General features: G+C 41.7%; 1 protein-coding gene across 1 annotated transcript; it reads right to left on the reverse strand.

The window, feature by feature from the left end:
- Window positions 1-69: 69 nt before the first annotated feature.
- On the reverse strand, window positions 70-21,702 carry LOC141548354 (putative P2Y purinoceptor 10). Its single transcript, XM_074277189.1, has 2 exons — window positions 21,398-21,702; window positions 70-1,483 (listed from the first exon to the last, which is right to left on the reverse strand). Exon 2 carries the CDS (start codon window positions 1,434-1,436, stop codon window positions 399-401), a length of 1,038 nt encoding a protein of 345 aa, XP_074133290.1. The 5' UTR covers window positions 1,437-1,483; window positions 21,398-21,702; the 3' UTR covers window positions 70-398.
- Between the last annotated feature and the right edge of the window lie 900 nt (window positions 21,703-22,602).

Genomic DNA, 22,602 nt, shown 5'->3' on the forward strand with positions numbered 1-22,602 from the left:
ATGAAAGGGTTTAGTGGAGATACAGCTGAAAAAATATTGGTTGGGGACAAATCATGAAGGACCCTTAACTTTAGCCTAAGGAGTTTTAATTTTGCTCATTAAGTAATAAAAAAATTGAAGTTTTTGAGTAGGGAAACCATGTGATAAGATCAATTCCTAAGATTCATCTGGCAACTACATGCAAAATGGATTAAGGAAAGAAATTCTCATTCTCTCTTTGTGTTTCTATCTCTCTCTGTGTGTGTCTCTCTCCAGATTAGTAAATATTTATGAACATAACACAAAATTTTGACTTTTTAAAATAGTACTTTCTAAGTAAAATCAAAGGGTGACAGTCTTTTTAAGTCAATCCTCATAAATGTGTAAAATTGAATATATTTTACTTGCTTATAACAGAATTAAAGTGGCTTGAAGTCATCCAGAAGCTCAAACGTAATGGTTTGAAGCTCCTCTTGTCTGCGATTAAAGCCAAAGTTGTTGCTACTGGATGTGAAACGGGACAGGATATTCATGAAGCCACGGGGTGACAACCGATCCCGAAACTCAGCTGTCATAAAATAATACACCAGCGGGTCAAGGCAACAATTCATACTAGCGAGGCACAAAGAAATGATATGGAAACACAGAATGCTTTTCATAAAGGAGCAGCTGGAAAAGAGGTCTTGTTTCAGCATCATGAAGATAGGGAAATTGATATGGTATGGGGTGAAACAAATGAAGAAGACCATGGCACACATCAGGACCATCCGCAAGGCTTTCTCTTTCTCATTGTTGTTTTGGGGGGGCATTTGGTAGTCTTGTAAGGATTTCATTGTCTTCCAGGTGCAAAAGGCAATGACACCAACAGGGATCACAAATCCTCCCAGTTCAGCTACAGTGATCATGGCGATGGAAGAAGTCATGTCAATGTGTCGGACTGCGAGATCGGCAAAACAGGTCTCACTGGAGGCGTTGGCCAAGCTGGCACTTCTCATGACGAGCAAGGGCAAGCAGGCAGCCCCCACGGTGATCCAGATGGTGGCACTGATGGCTATATCATACCTACGCTTCCAGTTTCGGGCCTTGAAAGGCTTGAGAAGGAAGAAGCATCGCTGCAGACTAATGCAAGTCAGGAAGCAGATACTCGCATACATGTTGAGGTACTTCAGGTAGAAACAGAAAAGGCACAGGAATCTTGGGAATGGCCAGTGGTGGTTGATATAATAATAGATCCGCAGCGGTAGTGAGAGAACATGGGCAAGGTCAGCAATAGCCAGGTTGATCATGAAGATGATGGCCTTGTTCTTTTTGCTGATGAAACGCCATAAGACCCAGAGGCCTGTACTATTGGCCAGAAGGCCTGGGATGAAGACCACAATATATGTGATAGCATACAGGGAGTACTGAAATGGCAGGTGAAGACCGGTGCAATTTACTTCTGTGCTGTTCCCTTCCATCTTGAATACTTATGCTGCTTTTGTAAAGAACGCATGAGAAAAAAGGTCTGCAGAAAACAAGGGGAAGGCAACATCAGTCCAGTGTATATATGTAGGGGTACCTATTCTGTCAAAACTGACTCCTCAAACACATTCAGGTTTCCAGTATACATGCATGAGGTAGGGAGTACAAACAGCAGTGTTCCCATTATTCAAGAGGGAAATGAGCTCAGACAGGATATAAAAACAGAGAAGTTTATTTTTATTCCATAGACACCACCCGACTTAGACTATACATTTTATTATAAGAGGTGAAGGATTTTACCCAGAAATCAGAAATGGTTTTTGCGTGGTTATTCTGTTTTATAAATTTTTTGGACTCATCATGTCTGTCCTCCTGTCATGCTGAAGCCAGTAGAGCATAGTAGAAAGAGGGTCAGAACTGGAGTCAGAGACACTGGTTTTGGCTGATAGTGTTCATGCAACATTAGGAAAGTTCTTTAACCTCTCTGTTTCCTCATCTGTAAGGTGAAGGTATTAGATTCAATGACCTCTGTGTTCCCTTTTTACTCTGTGAACTCAAAGGTGTCTCCCTTTACATCCTCACAGATCCTGGCAGGCCATCCCTTTCAGTATTTTGAGACAACCCTGGTTCAATTCAGTCAAACAGTCATGAGCACACTGAGGCATTTGGAGGCACTCCCCACCCAGAGAATTCCATATAGAAACCTTCCCCCACCATTCACACCACAATTACTTACAGGAGACCTCAGGAAATAGAGGAGTCAGGAGTTCCCTCTACTCTGTGAGTTTCCAGGGCAGTTTGGAACTTTATTACCTGCTTGGAAATTCTATAATGCTAAAACTTTTTGATCTTCAGAATGATACCTGCCACTATTTGTACAAAGGAGGCAGAATCTTTCTTGTTCCTCCTTCCCCTTCCACTGGCTGTTTCAGCACCAGTCCAGTCAGTCACGGGCTAAACAACCAATTAAAGTGACCACTGGCCAAGTGAGAGCTCAAGCAGCCAGTTACATTAATGTGTCAAACTACTATTGCTGGAGCTCATTTAGTAGGAAAGACTGCTCTACAGCTCAGAAACTTAGTGAGTTCCTACTATCATGAAGATGCCGGCCCCTAAGGCTTCTTTCTAGGTTAAGCACAGTTCCTTATAGAACGTGTTTGTCAACAGTTCTTGTAAATACATGATTATGAGTGTTTAGGGCCAGAGATAATGCCAATATTCTTCTTTGGTTCAAACTTGAAGGCCAAAACATTTTTACAGTTAAAGATTCTGATAAAGGCCTCATCTCCAAAATATAGAGAGAATTGACTCTAATTTATAAGAAATCAAGCCATTCTCCAATTGATAAATGGTCAAAGGATATGAACAGAGAATTCTCAGATGAAAAAATTGAAACTATTTCCACTCATATGAAAGAGTGTTCCAAATCACTACTGATCAGAGAAATGCAAATTAAGACAACTCTGAGATACCACTACACACCTGTCAGATTGGCTAAGATGACAGGAATGAATAATGATGACTGTTGGAGGGGATGTGGGAAAACTGGGACACTGATACATTGTTGATGGTGTTGTGAAAGAATCCAACCATTCTGGAGAGCAATCTGGAATTATGCCCCAAAAGTTATCAAACTGTGCATACCCTTTGACCCAGCAGTGCTACTACTGGGTTTATATCCCAAAGAAATACTAAAGAAGGGAAAGGGACCTGTACGTGCCAAAATGTTTGTGGCAGCCCTCTTTGTAGTGTCTAGAAATTGGAAAATGAATGGATGCCCATCCATTGGAGAATGGTTGGGTAAATTATGGTATATGAATGTGATGGAATATTATTGCTCTGTAAGAAATGACCAACAGGAGGAATACAGAGAGGCTTGGAGAGACTCACATGAACTGTTGCTGATTGAAATAAGCAGAACTAGGAGATCATTATGTACTTCAACAATGATACTGTATGAGGATGTATTCTGATGGAAGTGGATATCTTCAACATAGAGAAGAGCTAATCCAGTTCCAACTGATCAATGATGGACAGAATCAGCTACACCCAGAGAAGGAACACTGGGAAATGAGTGTAAACTGTGAGCATTTTTAGTTTTTCTCCCCAGGTTATTTTTACCTTCTGAATCCAATTCTTCCTTTGCAACAACAACAACAAAATTCGGTTCTGTACATATATATTGTACCTAGGATATACTATAACATATTTAATATGTATGGGAATGCCTGCCATCTAGGGGAGGGGGTGGAGGGAAGGAGGGGAAATATTCGGAACAGAAGGGAGTACAAGGGATAATGTTGTAAATAATTACCTAAGCATATGTACTGTCAAAAAATGTTATAATTATAATTATAAAATTAATTTTTAAAAAATGCAAAAAAAAAAACCAAACAAACAAACTTGAAGGCCAAGCTGTAACGACCGCAGTATTTCTCATGTTAGGAAAAGTAAATTTTATAGATCATATTGTATCAGCTATTTTGTATAGCTTAGTATTCCCATTTTACAGATGAGAAAACTAAGAGGTTAAGTAATCACCTAGAGTTCACACAGCTATTGTCTGAGACAGGATGTAAATTCTGGTCTTCCCGATTCCCAGTAATCTGCCACTGTACCTCTTTAATTTGTAGAAATAAAGGACATTAATACTTCCGATTACTTTCTATTGGTCACAAAGAGAATTCAAATTGGGTTGACTTGAAAAGAAAGTGAGACTGACTTAAAATGAGCAGGTCCTGAGATCTAGAGTTAACATACAGTCTGCATTAGCTCTGCTATGACTTGCCTTTTTTTTTTTTTTTTTTTTTTTTTGAGACGGTCTGAAGCTATGTCTGTCTACTTAGCAATTAGAGAGACTACTGAAAAGTGAACAATTCAGTGAGTCCACTGATTGCTCTAACCATGCCAATGGACCGAGTCTGTCTCCCTCTTAGCCTTCTCTGATGCATTTTGGCCTGGGCAGGGAGGGTCAGTCTACCAAGTACCTGGTAGAGCATGGCTAGTGGAGTATGAACTCAGGGACAGACCAGACCACCTGTCTATGGTCTGGAGGGGCTGATCCCCACATTGTCCCAAGGAGAATCAATTCATTCAGGGCACATAGTTACTCTGTAAGTTACCGAGCAAAGTTCCCAAGCAGACAGAGTCCCCAGTCATTCATTTCCCATATGAGCTATCTTCTTAGTCCCTGGGTAAGCGACCATCAGGGTATCTTCCCATTTAATGGCTAAAGCAAGTGAAAATCAGATGGTGAAAGGTACTGGCCCTAGGATCAGTAGAGCGGAGGCAAAGTCCAGGTTTGTCCTGGAAGGCAGGCTGTGCCGCCAGGGAGTTCTTAGACTGCTCAGCCTGGATTAATAGGGCCATTCAGGCAAACAGCCAGGCAATTCAGACAAAAATCCGGCCTGCCCAACTTTTTTTTTTTTTTTAAGGGAATTCACTATGTAACTGAATTGACCATTGACCAGGGATCCCAGAACATTCATTTAGTGTTTGGACCCCAGGGGTGTTACTAAATTAACCAGATTGCCCAAAGCCACAGTTCCCTCAAACCCAGCCCTGAAATGTTTTGTTATTTGTACTCTAAATAGAGAAGATTCTGTCATAGGGATTTTAAAGAGGAGCAAAAACTGCCATTGAACCAGGGGGAGGCCTGTGCTCATACTGTGTGTCCTCGCTGTGTGGCTTGCCTGTGGATGGAAGATAAGGCAGCGGGTAGGGAGTGCTGAGGTTATGATCAGTAAAACCTGGGTTCAAGTCCTGCCTCAGACACTGACTAGCTGCATGGCCTTGGACAAGTCACTTCATCTTGCTAAACCTCAATATGCTCAATATGTAAAATGAGAATAGCACTCCCTCTGGTAACAACTTTAAAAGATTGTCATGAAGCTTTATGGACAAAAAACATTTTGTAAACCTGAAGGTGCTATATAGATGCCAATTACATGTACTGCTGTTGTCTTCTAAAAATGGATGGTTTCAGAGAAATTTGGGAAGATTTGTATTAATTAATACAGACTGAAATGAACAGAACCAAGACCACTTGTTATACAATAGCAACAAAAATATGAAGAAAAACAACTTTGAAAGACTTCTGAACTCTAAAATAACACTGAACAATCCTTATTAATAATAAATAGCATTTATATTTTGCTTTAAAGTTGGCAAAGCACTATACATATGTTATCTCACTTAATCTTCAATGACAACCTTGTGAAGTAGGTGTTCTTATTATTTCCATGTTACAGATGAGGAAATCAAGGCACAGAGAGGTTCGATGGATTGCTCATGGACACACAGCTAACAAGTATCTGAAGCTGAATTTGAAATAAAGTCTTCCCATTCTAAATCTAGCATCTGATGATAAAGAGTGAGGCATCATAAGTTTTGAATATGGCTAATGTGAGGATGTTTTGCTTGACTTACTTATTGTTACAAGGTTTGGTTTGGTTATCAGTGGGATAAAGGGTTAGCTGGGGGACAAATAAAGACTTGTTAACTGGTAAAAAATAACACACAATACAATGATCCAAGACAACTCTAAAGGACTTAGGAAAAATGCTATCCATTCCCAGAGAAAGAACTAATAGAATCTGAATACAGAATCCAAGCATACTATTTTAAACTTTATTTTTCTTGGGTTTTTCTTTACTTGAGTTCCATAACATGACTAATATGTAAATATGTTTTGCATGATTGTACATGTACAAGCTATATCAAATTGTTTGCCTTCTCAATGAGGTGAGGAAAGAAGGAGAGAACTTGGAACTCAATTTTTAAAGATGAATGCTGAAAATTGTTACATATATGTAATTTTTTATGTTTTTATGTAATTGGGAGAAAATAAATTTAAAATTTTTAAAAGAAAACAAAAGAAAATTACATTTACAAAGGAAGAAGTTGATGATAATGCCTAAAGAAGAGCTGTCATATTTTCCAAGTGCCTTTTCACATACACATCTTAATTGTTCCCCACAAATGACCCTGCACAATGGAGGAGGCAGATATTTTGTCCCCATTCACTAGAGGAGGAAACCACAAGTCAGAAAGGTGACTGTTTTGGCCCTGCCAGCCAGTGTAGAGCTGGGAAGTCAATCCCCGGTCTTCTTCTAGTCCAGTGACCTTCCTGCTATCTCCATGCCTTCCTTACTTTGCCTGTGCTTGGACGATTCCTACTCATTCTTCAAGAACCATCTGCTCTGGACACCTTCCTGAATGAGCCTAATCCCAGTGATCTCATCATTGGCTGGAAGCCAGTAATGTTTATCATCTGTTCCCATCATTCTGCATTTATTCATACCTTGCTTTCTATTGCTATTGAACTGTGTGTGTGTGTGTGTGTGTGTGTGTGTGTGTGTGTGTGTGTACCTTTTCTTTCACTAATGTCCTTCATCCTCAGGTCCATGATGTCCCAACATGAGGAGGAGATGACTCAGGTCTCCAAGGCTCTGCTTCTGGGGCACATGCTTTCAGTAGGTCCTCCCTAGCTGGGAAGGCTTCCTGTCTGGGCTGGTGATGGGCTGAATGTCTGTCATTCGAGGATCAGCCTAGTTCAATTCAGGGCAGATTGGCTGCAGGATGATGGATATTCAAAAGCCATCTGCTCAGAAGGGCTGCAAACTTAGGCTGTGGAAAGAGTGTCCGCAGTGAGAAAATTCCAGACCCCAGATGGAAGTGTGCATGTCTAGCAGTACCTCAATTGGAAATTCACTGCCTCTAGGGATCACTTAAATGTCTTCAACTTGAAATCTCAGGATTCTAGACTTTTCAAAGGGGAAGAACATCTGGTTTGGGCACTGGTTCAAATCCTGGCTTTAGCGCACACTACCTATGTGACCTTCTTACCCACCCCCACACCCCGGGGCTCAGTTTCCAGATCTGTAAAACAAAGCTCTTACCAGGGCCCATCGCTGGGACTGACACTGAGGCTGTGACATTCTCTTCCCCTCTCTAGGTCTCAGTTTCTTTATCTTCCAAATGGTCTAGGTAAGCTCTCAATAAGCATATTTGTTGGAAGAATTAGGAATAAATGAATCTTGAGAAACCAAGTAGTGTATGGGAAAAGAATTTAAAGGAAGTGCCATTAAATGGTGCTTTCTGGATTGTCCACCAGATGTCACAAGTGAGCCATGATTCATTGGTCTCTTTTGGATCATTAAGAGAAGTCATCTATAATTCTCTAATAAAGGAGAAGTCATTTTGAGAAGTGCCAACGCCCTTGTAGCCACAAGAACAGAAGTTTTGCAGGGCATTCTGGGGAGTTTCTTTTCAAATCAACTCTTATTCATTTCTTTCTTTTTTTAGCAAGCTTGGCGGGTTGAGGGAAGGGGTGGGGTTGGGGGAAGGCCTAGACTTATGATTGTATTTGCAAAAGAAACTCCTTCTTCCATTGCAATCCAACACCTTCCCTGCAACTGACAATTTTACAGAATTGTGTGGGCCACCAAGAGTTTCAGTGATCTATCAGAAGAAGCAGGGCTTAACCACAAGCCAGTTCTTTAGCCACTAAGTGACACTGCCTCTCTAGTGTTTCTTTTGGAAATTCTTAAACGAATTTAGTCATTAACAATGCTAATAATACTAATCCATTAAACACAAATCTATTAGACACATAGTATATTTAAGGTATCATGGAAGCAGTACTGGGAGGAGTACAGAAATGAAGGCAACATCTCAAAGCCTTAATCTCTTCTCAGATATAGACACATACATATTTAAACTATGTATACACATGTACATGTGTAAATACTTCTATCTACATATTGTATACATTTCTCTCTCTATATACATATATGTGAGTATATATGTACACGAATGTATACACATGTACATGTGCATACACACACGAATATATACAGCATCACAGCCAAGTGGAGTCCCAAGACCTTGCTTTGAAGTTGCCTCAGCCACTAATTACCTGGTAACTATAGGAAAGTCATCCCTTTTGGAATATCAATTTAATCATGTGTCAAATGGGAGAACTGGAGATGAAACCAGGCCCTTTCAACGGTATGGTGCGAACTTTTCAAGTCACGTGGGGATGATTTCAGTTTTCCAAACACATCTCAAAGTCCAATTTTTGGACACTAACCTTGTTGGTCAAATGTTTTAGAACCTAGTGGCATGGGAATAAGTACAATGTATTAATAAGATGGAGATAAGCATTTATCATAGGCCATCAAAGCTGCAAGGGACGTGGAGATCAGCTATTCTATCTAACCCTTCCATTTAGTAGATAAATGGGGGGAGAAAGAAACTTGCTCAAGACACTGGTTCTTCTATTCAACTAACAAGTCTCACCACTTATATGTTTATCATAGATGTGCACAGATAGAATGGGCTGGATGTGCTTAGATATGGCTGTACCATAAAGGCAAGCTTTCCTGTTGATCCTTCGCCTTCCCAACTCCCTCCAGGGTCTACTGGTCCATTCAGCTCACCCTCTTTCTATGTTTGCTGAAGATAAACCAGAGCCCTTATCAAATCCAACTCACTTATGTAACAGCTAAGGAAATTGAAACTCAGAGAGGTTAAGAAAGCTTCTCATGAACAATCTCAGATATTAAAGGTTGAGGAAAAACTTGGCTCTGAAAACCTAAGGTTATGAAACCTGATCCCTATTTGGATGTCAAACTACCTCCCAAAGGCAGTCTTACTTGACTGCTCCATCCTTCATTTTCCCCTCTCCCTTCACCTATGACAGCAAGTAGAGTTTGTATGACATCCACCATTAAATGCTAAACTGTCTTGTACTAACATTATACCAGTACTGATCTTACCTCCCCCAAAAGTAAGCTTCTTGAAAGCAGACCTGAATCATACTCTTCTCTTGGACATCCTCACAGTACCTAACATGGGGCTAGACGTGTCCTAAGTACTGTAACTAAAAAGTACACTTAGAATCATAGCTTGGGATTTAGAGGCAGAAGCAATCTGGGAAACATTTAGTCCGATCTTCCTTCATTTGACAAATGAGAAAACCAAGGCCTGGAGAGGGGAGATACCTTACTCAAGGTCACAGTTAGCAAGTAGCAAAATTAGGAATGTGGATTGAAAAGCCCAATCTTCCCAAAGGTCTGTTTGACAGGCATTTCCAGGACTCAGTGAGCTGAAGACCTAGATTGAGAGTTCAAAGGGGTCATTTAGTAATTAGCTAGAACATTTGGGCATATCCTGGTGTTCTGTGAAGACAAAAAAAGCTACACAGATGAATTACAGGCCAAATATAATAAGGTGACATTTTATAGGTATAAGTATAAAAGTCTTGCACTTTTGGGGGGCAGGGAGGTGGTACTATAGTGGATAGAGCACAAGCCCAGGTCAGGAAGACCTGAATTTACATGTGACCTCGGACATTCAACACCTACTAACCCAGACACTGGGCAAGTCACTTAATTCGACTTAGTTCAAAAATAAAAATAAGAATAGAAGTCTTGAGCTCGGATGTTAAGAAATCGACTTCACAAGTACAAAATGGGAGAAGCCTGGTTAGAAGCAGTTTACTCAAAAAACAATCTGGAGGTTTTAGTAGACCATAAGCTCTGTATGAACGTGATGGGGCAAATAACAATGTGAACATCAGCTTAGAAGGCATAAGGTCTAGTGACCAGGATTGGTGGGAGGAGTCAGGGGTGTATCCAACTCTATTCTACTCTGGTCAAGATCTAACTTGAAGCACCACAGAGTAGGAAGGACATGGATACAAGCTGGAGAATGTCTACAGTCCGGCTATTGAGGGGATCGGCCCTTGGGCCATATGAGGATTGTTTGAAGGAACTGGGGATGTTTAGCTTGGAGCAAAGGAGGCTCAGAGGGAGGGCAAATGGCAGGCTAGGATTCATTCTAGGATCTATAATGTTGTCACATGTTTTGGAAGAAGGAGCGGTGGTGGTTGGCTGGGCCCCAGAAGGAAGAACAAGGAACAATGAGTGGAAATTGCAGAGGCACATTTAGGCTCCTTGTAAAGGGAAGAGAACCCCCAACTTAATAACAATATGAAGTGTCCCAAAGGACAATGGACTACTTCAGGAAGCAGTGAGCTCCTTGCCTGGGACGGCTATAAGTCAAGGCCAGGAAACACTGAGGGGAATACTGCTCAGGTATGGGGGTCTCTTCAATGACCCCTCACCTGGGTCCCTTGAATTCCTAGATTCAGGGAATATCTTTCCAAGCACAAAAAATCTCCATGGCATACAGGCCACATTCTGGGTGGCCAAGAACAATTCCAAAAAGAGGCTGCACTTCCTTCGTCAGCTATAACTTCAGAAGATCTTTGGCGTGCGTGCCTATAGATACGGGACCTGACAATGAACATCTCACTTATAGATCAGATTTGTGCCTGTGGAAACAGGAAAAGGAAGTCCTGGCAGGGACTGCTTCTCCTTCAATTTAATTTGCCAACCATTGTTAAGTGCCTACTATGGGCCAGACACTGTGCTATACACCGGGGCATACAGAGATAGAAACAACATGGTCTCTGCCTGGAAGCAGCTAGCTTATTCTTCTTAACCTTTGACAACTCTGCAACAGATTAGAGTTTAGGGTTGTGTGAGAGGGTCTTGAGTACTGGAAATCCAGAGTGAGGTTGGCACGGACAGTAGTAAATCTGCTCCTCCCCAATAGATAAGGAAATAACTTCTAGAAGGCTTCCAACCACCTCCTAGGCCCCAGGATACTGGAGCATTCCTTGCAGGTGAAGTTCCTGGAGTAGCCCTTGAGTTACAAGGACTGGATAAGTGCTTATTTCCTATTTGAAAAAGGCCTCAGTCTTCCCTTTTGTAATGTATGAATGTTAGACAAGGTGATCTCAAAAGGTCTCCTCCAACTCTAAATCCTTTGATTCTATGACCCTAGGAAGCTAGGGACTCAGAAATTCCTCTATTGTGTGGGAAGGGGAGGCCAATGAATGGGTTTATTTTGTGTATACCTCAGGGGCCCACCACTGAGGTTATGAGTCACATCAGAAACTATCTGAATAGCTAATGTAACTTACTAACTTAACTCACAGACTTCAGATTGCCTCTTCAATCCCCCTGTACACCATTCATCTGTGAAAACCAGAACCTAGAAATGTCAGCTCAGATACTCCATAACTAAGTTAGAGAAACCAAGCCTTTGTCCCACAATGCAATGCCTTAGAGAGCAAATATTGCAACTGAAGTCTTTGGACAGCATAGAAACAACTACAATTAGCACCTGGGTAGCAAACTAATGAGTTAAAAGAAACTACAAGTTAAAAGGGTGGCACTGCAGTGGAGAGAGAGCTGGGTCTGGAGTCAGAAGACTCATTTTCCTAAGTTCAAAACCAGGCTCAGACCCTTCCTAGCTGTGGGTCATTTCACTCTGTTTGCTTCAGTTTCCTCATCTGTAAAATGAGCTGGACAAGGAAATGGCAAGAAAACCACAAATGGGTTCACAGAGTCAGACACATACTTCAGGATGCCGTCCCTCGTCACTGCGCTCTTGGTGTACAAGCTAAGCAGCTTCCCCAGTAGGGTTTAAAGGTGAGACTTAGGCGACTTAATCCAGGAATAGAAAGGTCGAGTGCTGGCTTTGTGACTCTCCCCAGACATCCCAGCTTGCTCCCCACCCAGTTTCCGGTCTGTGTTCTCCAGGGTCTCTTCCCATGTTGAAAGCCCAATTCATCTCATCTGCAACATTCAGTCTCGCTGCAAATTAACTTCAAGCTAGATGGCAGAGTGTCTACATTGGAGCCCTCATCCTCTAATTTCTAGCCCTTCTCCAAGGCAGTAGAAGACTCTTTTAAAGAACCATCAGGCAGAACTCTGGACAGTTGCTCAGTACAGCTATCCAAAGGCCCATTGGGCACAGGAAGCCAATAAGTCTCCTGGCTGTTGCTTACTTATGCTGGGCCATCAGTTCCACTTTCATGAGAAGGAACAGGCTGTGGAGCTGCCACTCCTGGAACAATAACAACTTTCCCTTCCATTTCAGTTTCAGATTCATGATCTCAAGTAAGTTGCACCATAATAACCCTATGAGGTACAATACTGTACTTTGCCACTGGCTTCCATTTCTTTGGTGCTTTAGAATTTCTAAATGATTTTCCCTACACAAATGTTATTATCACCATTCTATGGAGGAGGAAACAGAGGCTTAGAGGAGTTAATTGACTTGGCCATGAGCATAAGCTAACACTCAAACTGGCTTTTCTCCTGATTTTAAGCCCAGGCTGGTTTCCATTATATTTCCATTTTGCCTCCCATTTTAAGGTTGAGGCAAAAGCACTATAGCACATTTCCTCTCCAGTGGGAAGGTGGTCATGTAAATATTAATGGACCATGATAAGTGAGAGAAGAGGGTCAGCACAGGAGCAATAAGGAGCTAAGACCATGGACTTCTGACCACAAGAGCAAACATGAAGACTGGGGACAGGGGCATGGAACTGGAAAGATATGCATCTCAGCTGGCTCCTCCATATTGTCTGATTAATTCCAAAATTCCAATAGAAAGTAAGCTTGTTGAAGCCAGGGACTATTTCATTTTTGTATCTGTATCCTCCACTTGCACACAGCTTGCCTGACTCATAGTAGGTGCTTAGTAATTTTTTAAAAATTGAATTGAATTCAAACAAGTGATCATTTAAGTGAAGGGTAGGGGTAGGAGAGTCAGATTCCAGTTCTGCAACTTACTAGCTCTGAGACTTTAGGTGGGTCACTTCCCGTCTTAGAGCCTTAGTTTCTTCAGATGCAAAATGGATACAGTAAGAACCATAATAATTAAAGTAACTGGCAAGGTTCTTTCTTGGCAAGGCGGTTTGTAAAATTCAAAGCATTCTTGAAATATGAATGACTATTCCCCAATTGGTAAATGGTAAAAGGATATAACAATTTTCAGATGAAGAAATTGAAGCCATTTTTTGGTAATGTAAGAAAAATTCTCTAAATTTCTATTGATAAGAGAAATAGAAATTCAAACAACTCTGAGATACCACCTTCCACCTCTCAGATTGGCTGAGGTGACAGGAAAAGATAATGATAAATGTTAGAGTGGATGTGGCAGAACTGGGACACTGATGCATTGTCGGTGATCTAACCATTCTGGAGAGCCATTGGAACTATGCCCAAAGGGCTATCAAACTGAGCATACTGCTTGATCCAGCAGTCTTACCACTGGGTCTGCATCCCAAAGAGATCATAAACAGAAGGGAAAGGACCCACATATACAAAAATGTTTGTGGCAGCCCTCTTTGTAGTGGCAACAGACTGGAAACTGAGGGGTGCCCATCAGCTGGAGAATGGCTGTATAAGTTATGGTATATGAAAGTCATGGAATATTATTGTTCTGTTAGAAATGATGAGCGGGCTGATTTCAGTATAACCTGTAAAGATTTACATGAACTGATGCTGAGTGAAGTTAGCAGAATCAAGAGAATACCATACACAATAACAGCAAGATTACATGATGATCACCACAGTGATCCAAGACAATTTCAAAAGAACTGGAATGGAAAATGTCATCTGCTTCCTTAGGGACAACTTATGGAGACTTAATATGGATCAAAGCATGGTATTTTCACCTGCTTTTGGTTGTTTGCTTTTTCCTTTGTGTTTTTCCCCTTTTGGTCTGATTTTATTGTACAACATGACAAATATGGGAATATGTTTAAAAGGATTGCACATATTTAATCAGATTGTTTGCTCTCTCGGGGAGGTGAAAAGTAATGGAGAGAGGGAGAAAAATTTGGAACTCAAAATCTTACAAAAATGAATGTTGGAAACTTTAGAAAAATTAACCACTATTGAAAATTTAACAAGAAATATGAATGACTACTTATTAGACCTCGGGGCAGCCACTCTATTCTGACCCGTATTTTTTTTTTTTACTTTTCTTTTTTTTTAATTTTTATTTTATTTTATAATTATAACTTTTGTTGACAGTACATATTCATGGGTAATTTTTTACAACATTATCCCTTGCACTTACTTCTATTCAGATTTTTTTCCCTTCCTCCCCCAACCCCCTCCCCCAGATGGCAGGCAGTCTTATACATGTTAAATATATTACAGTATATTCTAGATACAATATATGTGTGTAGAACCGAATTTCTTGCTGCACAGGAAGAATTGGATTCAGAAGGTAAAAATAACAGTTTACACTCATTTCCCAGTGTTCCTTTTCTGGATGTAGCTGATTCTGTCCATCATTAATCAATTGGAATTGGATTAGCTCTTCTCTATGTTGAAGATATCCACTTCCATCAGCATACATACTCGTACAATATCATTGTTGAAGGGTATAATGATCTTCTGGTTCTGCTCATTTCACTTAGCATCAGTTGATGAAAGTCTCTCCAAGCCTCTCTGTATTTCTCCTGTTTGACCCGTATTTTTTTAATCTATAAATTAAAACGGTTGAATTACTTGAGCCAACAAACCTCAGCTCCCTTTCTACAGTGTAGAATGCCTATAGGATAAAATTACTTTTTCCATGCTCCAGACTCACTGGAAGATCTGGTCCCTTTTGGGACCAAATAAACATACACGCACACATACATACACACATATACACACACACACACCTATATATACATAGACATGTACATATATACATGTGTATATGAATATACACACAGACACACATTAGAACAGGGGGTCATTGGATCCAAGTGAGGCCCAGAGAAGTAATGGGACTTTGCCCAAGATCATGTGAATAATGTCTTAAGTGAGATTTAAATCCAGTACTTCTTAACCCTACAACCAGTACTTGAACCTCTATCTGACATTGCATTTTAAAAGCTTGAGTGAGGACAAGACAATGCCTTAATTCAAAGGAATGACTAGCTATGGACATTTGGCAGCATTGCCCGGTGGAGAAAGGAATTATCTGGTTGCTGAGGACAACTTTCCATGATCCTCAAATCACCTGACCACCTATTAAGTGTTGTAAAAAACCAACCAACCAACCAACCAACCAACAAAAACAACATAAAACCCTTGCTGATTGTGTGGTTCTAGAGCTGGGTCATCTACATTCATCCTTAACTTGGACTTCCCTACCTTTATGTGCCCAACAGGATACATGGGCCAGCTCACTGTGATTCAGACAGAGCAAGAGCTGTACCACTTCATGCACTGCAGTTCAGAAGCAAACAGCTCTTCAGCCCCTTAAGAGCCCCCTTTCCAAAGCTGGGTCTGCCTACTTCACAGCTGCAGGAAGAGATAAAATCCAAGGCTCCCCACCATAAGCCTAGTGCATGGAATGTAATTACTTCCTTCTCACTCCAGGCCCACTGACCTGGGTCTTGCGGGCCATTCAAAGGGTCAATTCTATTCTCCTGGGGACCCACATGGATGAACTTGCATTGACCCCTTTTGGCAGTTACTGAGGCTTGCTAGCTAGCTATCTGTCCAGGTCTCTTTATAATCCAACCTGGACAGTCTGTCTAGCTACAGCCAGGAAGGAAGCAGGAACCCCGGAAAGGAGAGAGAAGGGAGAGGCCCCTTTATTTGTGGGTTAGGGGCTGCTCCTGAATGCCTGGGTATGCTACTTTCTCTGAATCAGAACAATGGAGGGAAGGCATTTGGGATCTAGCGGACAAGAACTTGGAATCTAGAGTCTGAGGACCTGGGTTCGAATCTCAACTATGTGACCTTGGCCAAGTTAATTACCCTCTCTGGGCCTCAGTTTTATCTTTTGTAAAATGATCAGAGGAGCTGGATCATAGGATTTAGATCTAGAAGGAATCTTAGAGATCATCTAATCCAACAGAGGAGGAAACTGAGACTCACAGAGGCTAGCAGTTTGTGATCTCTTTCTACTCCAAACCTATGTATAATGGGATATTGCATTGTTACAATTTTTAAGGTTATGTTTTATGTTTCTTCAAAGAAATAGAATTTTTCAGTGATTGCTCAAACTTCTCATTTTACAGAGGAGACTACGTCTCACAGTGAAGAAGTGATTCAACTAGGGTCATGCCAGCTAGGGCTACTCATTACAAGAGGGGGCATTGCAAGTCAGATTTCCTACCTGCAGTATCTCTGTTCCAGCCAATTAGCCCTTCATTATATTCTGATTTCTACTGTGGCTAATGGCTCCCCATCAGGGGGAGGCCCATGCCTTAGTTGCCGTGAAGCAGGGCTGGCCCTGAGACAAACCAGGGGTAAGGTAGAAGTTTGTCTCCTGCTCCTCCCCTCCACCAGGGGGCTGGTGTCCCGATTCCTAGCACCCTGTAGTGCAGAAGCAAAGCATGTGATGAAATCAACCCCCTGAGGGGCAACTGGCAGGACAGCCAGCTTCTTCCCTTTGCCTGTATCATGGATCCCTCTGGCAGTCAGCCTAGTAAAACCTATAGACACCTTCTCAGAATCATGTTTTTAGATGCATAAAATCAGACGAGTAGGTTTTCAAAGGAAACCAATGGTAATGAAATATTCTCCTCAATTCTATGATTGTTCTGTGGACCTAAGAATTTTCGATTTTAGTAACAGTCCCGGGGTTATCCTGAAGACTGGCTGCTCCTCAAATCACACCATGTAGGCAGCCACCTATAATACCTACTCAGAAGGCTGGCCTTGCTGAGCTGCACTAGGGGAAAGAAACGGTCACAGGGGAAACAGGACACAAAGGGCTTTTCTGTGCTTGCCTACCTGCCAAGTCCCAGGGGGACCCTTTGGAGAGCTCCAAAGTCTTGCAAACCAAATGCTGTTCTCTCTCTCATCAGGCCAGCTGGGCCAGCCACTCTTGGAAAATGGGTTTCTACTATCCTTCCATTTTAACTAAAGATCAGTAGCTCTCTTTGAAATATAATCACGGAAACCCCAGGAGGCCTCTCAGAAAAAAATACACTCTGTCTTTGTGATCACTGGACTGAACCTCCTCTTAGAAGAGAGGCACTGGAGCAAGACACTCAGGAAACAAGCTTTGAAAGCAGGGTGGCTTCATCCAGCTACTGTTGTTGCCCACCTGCAAAGTGCAGATGGTGGTCCAGGCTAATGCCAACAACAGACTGTGCTTCACCTCTGCTCGATGGTTCCGACTGGGGCTTAGAAATGGGCATGCAGTGGGCTGGAATAGGAAGTAAAGTGAATCTGGCTGCTCAGGAGTCTTGGGATCATAGATATAGAGCTCAAAATTCCCTTGGAGGCCAACTAGTCCAACCTTCCCGTTTTATAGACCATGCAACTATCTACAATCATACTGCTAGATCTGCAGCAGGATTCAAACTCAGCCAATTTAACTCCAAGTCTAGCACTTCATCTCTGAAACTACACTATGACTTGGACTCCCCCCCACCCCTACAACCCCCCCCATCAATTTCCAGCTGCATGACCTTGGGCAAGTCCCTTTCTCTCTCTGATCTGATTTCCTCTCCTGTAACTAGAAGAGGTTAGCTTTTCCTCCTGTGCAAACTTTCTAATTTGGAGAAAGCCAATGTAATCAACAATTGCCCTCCAAGGAATTGGTGACGATTTCCCAAGTCACAGGGGTCTGTACTTTAAAAAAAGAGGGAGAAGAAGAGGAGGATGAGGGGGAAAAGAAGGAAAAAAGGAGGAGGAGGAAAAGGAGGAGAGAGAGAAGGAAAAGGAAGAAGAAAATAAAAAGGATGAGAAGAAAGAAAAGGAGGAGGAGAAAGAAGGAAGAGGAGGAAAGGAGGAGAGAGAGAAGGAAGAGAAGCAGGAGATGAAGAAAAAGGAGTAGGAGGAAAAGGAAAAGATAGAGGAGGAGGAGGAAGAGGAGGAAGAGAAAGTGGAGGAGGAGGAGGAGGAGGAGGAAGAGAAGAAGATGAAGAAGAAGAAGAAGAATCAGAATTAGAAGAATTAGAATTAGAAGAAGAAGAAGAAGAAGAAGAAGAAGAAGAAGAAGAAGAAGAAGAAGAAGAAGAAGAAGAATTAGAATTAGAAGAATTAGAATTAGAAGAATTAGAATTAGAAGAAGAAGAAGAAGAAGAAGAAGAAGAAGAAGAAGAAGAAGAAGAAGAAGAAGAAGAAGAAGAAGAAGAAGAAGAAGAAGAAGAAGGAAGAGGAGGAGGAGAAAGAGGAGGAAGAGTCAGAAGAGGAAAAGGAAAAGAAGAGAAGGAGAAGGAAAAGAAGGAGAAAGGAGGAGGAGGAAAAGAAGAGAGAAAGAAAAGGAAGAAGAGGAGTAGGAGGAGGAAGAAGAAGAAAAATAAGGTAATGTTTACACAAAAGTAAAAGTCCTTGACCTTTTTAGTGTTAGGAAGTCTACAGAAGTCTGTGGGTTCCTTCTTAAAAATGTTTTTAAATACATAAAATATATAAGATTACAAAGGAAACCTACTGTATCCAAATCAAATTATTAAAATGGAGTTATCAACATTTTTTTTAAAGTTCAAAGACCCCAAGTTGAAAACCCTCTGCCCTAAAGAGATTATTCTTTAATGTTAGAATTTTAAGCACAAGGGCAGACATTTTGTTGCCCCTGAAATTATATCCTACAAACAGCTGCCTATAAACAGACTGCCCTTGCTGGAGAAATATGTTGACATGGTTACCCAGATACCACAGGTAAACATTCTTTTCCATTCTTAGCAAATAGCCTTGCCCAAGGAACATGGTCTAAAGGCAAAATGTTGGATCTAGAATTGGGCAACTTGGATTCAAGGAAAAATTCCGCCATTTTGGGCAAATCATGTCCCCTTGCTTATCCCCAGTTTTCCCCATTTTTATACTCTAAAATGAAGAAGATTGGATCAAGTGTCTTAAGATCTCATAGGAGAGCCTGGTGTAATAAAAAAAACAAACAAACAAACAAAAAAAAAAAACAGTAGATTTAAAAGCAAGAGGACCTGAGTGGGAATATTGACTCTATCACTTACACTAGTGAATTAGTCCATCTTGAGCAGATTATGTCTTCTCTATGAGCCTCAGTTTCCTCCTCTGTAAAAATGTTTGGCCTTTATGATCCCAAAGGGATATTCCAGCCCAAATTTGTGACCTACTTTAGCACTGCAGAAAACAAAGGATAAACAGTGTATGTGGCAGGGAAGAGTTGGGGGGGACTCCTTGGAGTACCTCTTCTGCAGGCTTAAGGATAGAATAGGTAGGAAACCCAGGCCACCTATAGGTGCAGACTAGGACAAGAAGCTCTTCTGGAGCCTTTGAGTCTGCTAGGCTGGGCCTTTTTTCCTTTGCTGGGGAAGATTCCTGGGGGGGGGGGGGCAAGGTTTGGGAAGGGCACTTTGCTGACCTCAGCAATCCCTCCGGATGGTGCCCGGAGGACTAGACCCTCCAGCTGCTCCCCAGCTTGATTGAATAGCTCTGAATCACCCTCAGATGGAGGAAGAGCTCCACCTGGACTTGTGGTCATAGAGATTAGGTGGAGCAGATTTCCAGATCTCAGATTTCGGGGGCCCACTTGGCAAAGGCTATGGTGCAGAGAGGGCGGCAGTGTGACTCATGCTCACATTGCACACAGCTGTTCTATTAGTATTGGGTTTCTGGAAGGCAGCTCTATTCCTTCCTTGATTCAACATTTGACCCTCAAATGCCAAATGACCCACTTTATTGTACTCGAATTGACTAAAAGAAAATTGAACATTTAAAAAATCTCCACAGTCAATTCAGAATAAAGATTCTGGGTTTTACAGCCCAATGGAAGGGACTAATCCCCTTATCTGACAGAGTAGGAAAGTGAGGACAAGAAGCATACTAGATTGGATTTGGAGGCCAGATTCAAATCCCAGGTCTCTGTCTAAGTGACCCTGTGCCTTTGCTCAAGTGCCTTTCCTTTTTGCCTCAGTTTCTTCTATTCATAAAACGAGAGGACAAGACGTGATGAGTTCTAAGGTCCCTTTCTCCTCAAGCTCTATGATCCTAAGTACTTGGAGGTCAGAGCTTTAGAACTAGAAGGAATTGAAAAGCTCATCTAGTTCCATCCCTTCTTTCAACAGATTGAGGAGACTGAGGCCCAGAGAAGATCAACCTCATCCAATTTATGAATGTCAGAACCACGATTTGAACCCAGGTCTTCTAATACAACTCCATGCCCATATCACATTTCCCTAACACCAGCTGCTTCTCATGAAAAGCCCAAAGTATGAGAAGGTTTCAGTGATCTTGCAATAAAGCTTGTTATTCCACAAATAGAACCATATATAATTCTGCATGCCCTATACCACTTGTGAATTTATAGTCACACTCCAAGCATGAAATTAGTGCTATTAAGAACAGACAGAGCCAGATTTGAATGTTCCCAGTATGGAAAATGAAAGGAATCTCTCATCAGAGGCAGGCAAGCCCTGGATTCTCTTCTGAAAATGTTTCCCATACTCACAATTTATAAATACAGGAGAAGAAATTTCTCAGGGTAAGCTGAGAATGAGCCCCACAGCCATCTGACAGCTGGGACTCTAAAGCTTGATGAGAATCCGTTCGATATTTGAAGCCCTGCTGCCCCACCCCAGAAAGCAGCCACTTCAAATGCCCTGGTGGAAGGGAAAATGCCGATCATGAACTTTCTGAAATGGCACAGTCTAGAAATGAAAATGGCTTTCGATATTTGAAGGCTTCTTCCTAAACATCAGATTTAAGTTTCTATGGGGCAGCTTATTCTTCTGGCTCTCAGAAAGTACTGTTAATCAACCATGCTCTCAAACTGAACTTGTTACATGGGCTTGTTAAAAGGAACAGTGTTTATTTTAACTAAGCTGGCCTCCTGGTCTATGTCAATTACATGTCAATTACATCGTAGGGAAAAGAACTTTTCCTCCAGACAGTCCCGTTTCCTTAGGCGAAGCATGCAGCCAGTATTAGTTGAGCATTTTAACCACTTGCGCTTACAGAGGGAATGTATTGCATGCATAGATATTACCTCCCTGGAGCCTCCAGTCTTCCAAGAGAAAATATCCCCCAGTAGGTAAGGAAAAGAAACCAGAAGGAAGCAGCAGTAACTAATCTATACTAGTTTCAAGCCACACAAGTTTAGGAAGGTCTATTTTTTTAAGGTATCAAGAGAAAGTCAAGAAGAGCCTTACCCTCTCTACACAGATATCCTGTAGGGAACTGCGGGCTTGTGCAGCTCTGAGAGGAAGTAACGTTGTTTATTCAGCAAAACAGGAAAAAAACCCAAACTGTCCACCTCGAATAGGAGGTAGAGAACTCTGTCAGCATCACTCAGTTGTCTGGGAATGCAATCGTCTCCGAGGTTATTGTGGGCAAGAGAACACCAATTTGGGCTTCGGATAAAATTCATAGTTTCCACGATTTGTGTATGCCTTCAATCAGAAACAGAGTATCTGACTGTTCCCTGCCACGTCTGAGCATTTATTCCAGTCTTGCCTCAGCCAAATCTGAATGGTTAGTGTGTATTAGTAAAAAGAAGAACTGTAAGAAAGATCACTTGATCTTTACCAAAAAACAAAACAACCCCTCCCTCCCCCCCCAAAAAAAATCCCCGAACCTAAATATATCCAAAATGCTAAACTTTTATAGCAAAGTAAAGACAAGTGAGCAGTGGTATCCAGGTTGATTCTCCAGAGTAGGTTTTCATCCCCTTACCTGCTCCTGGAACTTGGAGGACACTGGATAGTCCCCAAACCCCAGGAGTTTATGGGCCTCACTGAACTCTATAAGACTCTCTTGGGGCACACTAATAGTGAGCAGATTTTCTCTCCTTACCTACCCACATTCGTGTCATTCTCCAAAAGCTTCCACAGTTTGTGCTTATACTCCTTATTTGCTCACATTTACCAGTACTTTGCAGTCTGTGACATCCGAAATGATGAATCAGACAGACAGCTCTGAAAGAAAACCCATGACCATCAAAGACCAAAGGACCCACTGAAGCCCAGGCCACCTATATGCCAAGTGTTATGCTGTATAGCACTGGGGATTGAAACCGTCCGTCCACATATCATTATAGCCTTTTGGCGCAAGGGCTACTGCTTTGACTGAATGATGTAGAGTCATGTGTTTTGTGATGGAGTTTGGAAAGAGTGTGACAAAAACCCACAAAGCTTCCTGTAGAGTATAAAGCCATACTCGCTCATCTACTGTCTCTCTTGATTCTTCATGAATCAGACTTATTTTTTTTGTTTGTATCTACTTGCAGTCATTTAGTGCAACAGAAGGACTTTTAGTAGATGGCCCCTCTCCTCATGACTCTTCGACCTAGATTTTGAAATACCATTTACGTATAGCAATAAGGAGGGGAAGAAAAATGAGAGGTATGGACTTTGAT

This window comes from Sminthopsis crassicaudata, chromosome X, assembly GCF_048593235.1.
Source record: "Sminthopsis crassicaudata isolate SCR6 chromosome X, ASM4859323v1, whole genome shotgun sequence".
Classification (NCBI taxonomy): domain Eukaryota; kingdom Metazoa; phylum Chordata; class Mammalia; order Dasyuromorphia; family Dasyuridae; genus Sminthopsis; species Sminthopsis crassicaudata.

What these genes read in the sequence shown, in the direction of transcription:
- LOC141548354 (XM_074277189.1), bottom strand. Translation starts at nt 1,436, where the DNA reads ATGGAAGGGAACAGCACAGAAGTAAATTGCACCGGTCTTCACCTGCCA.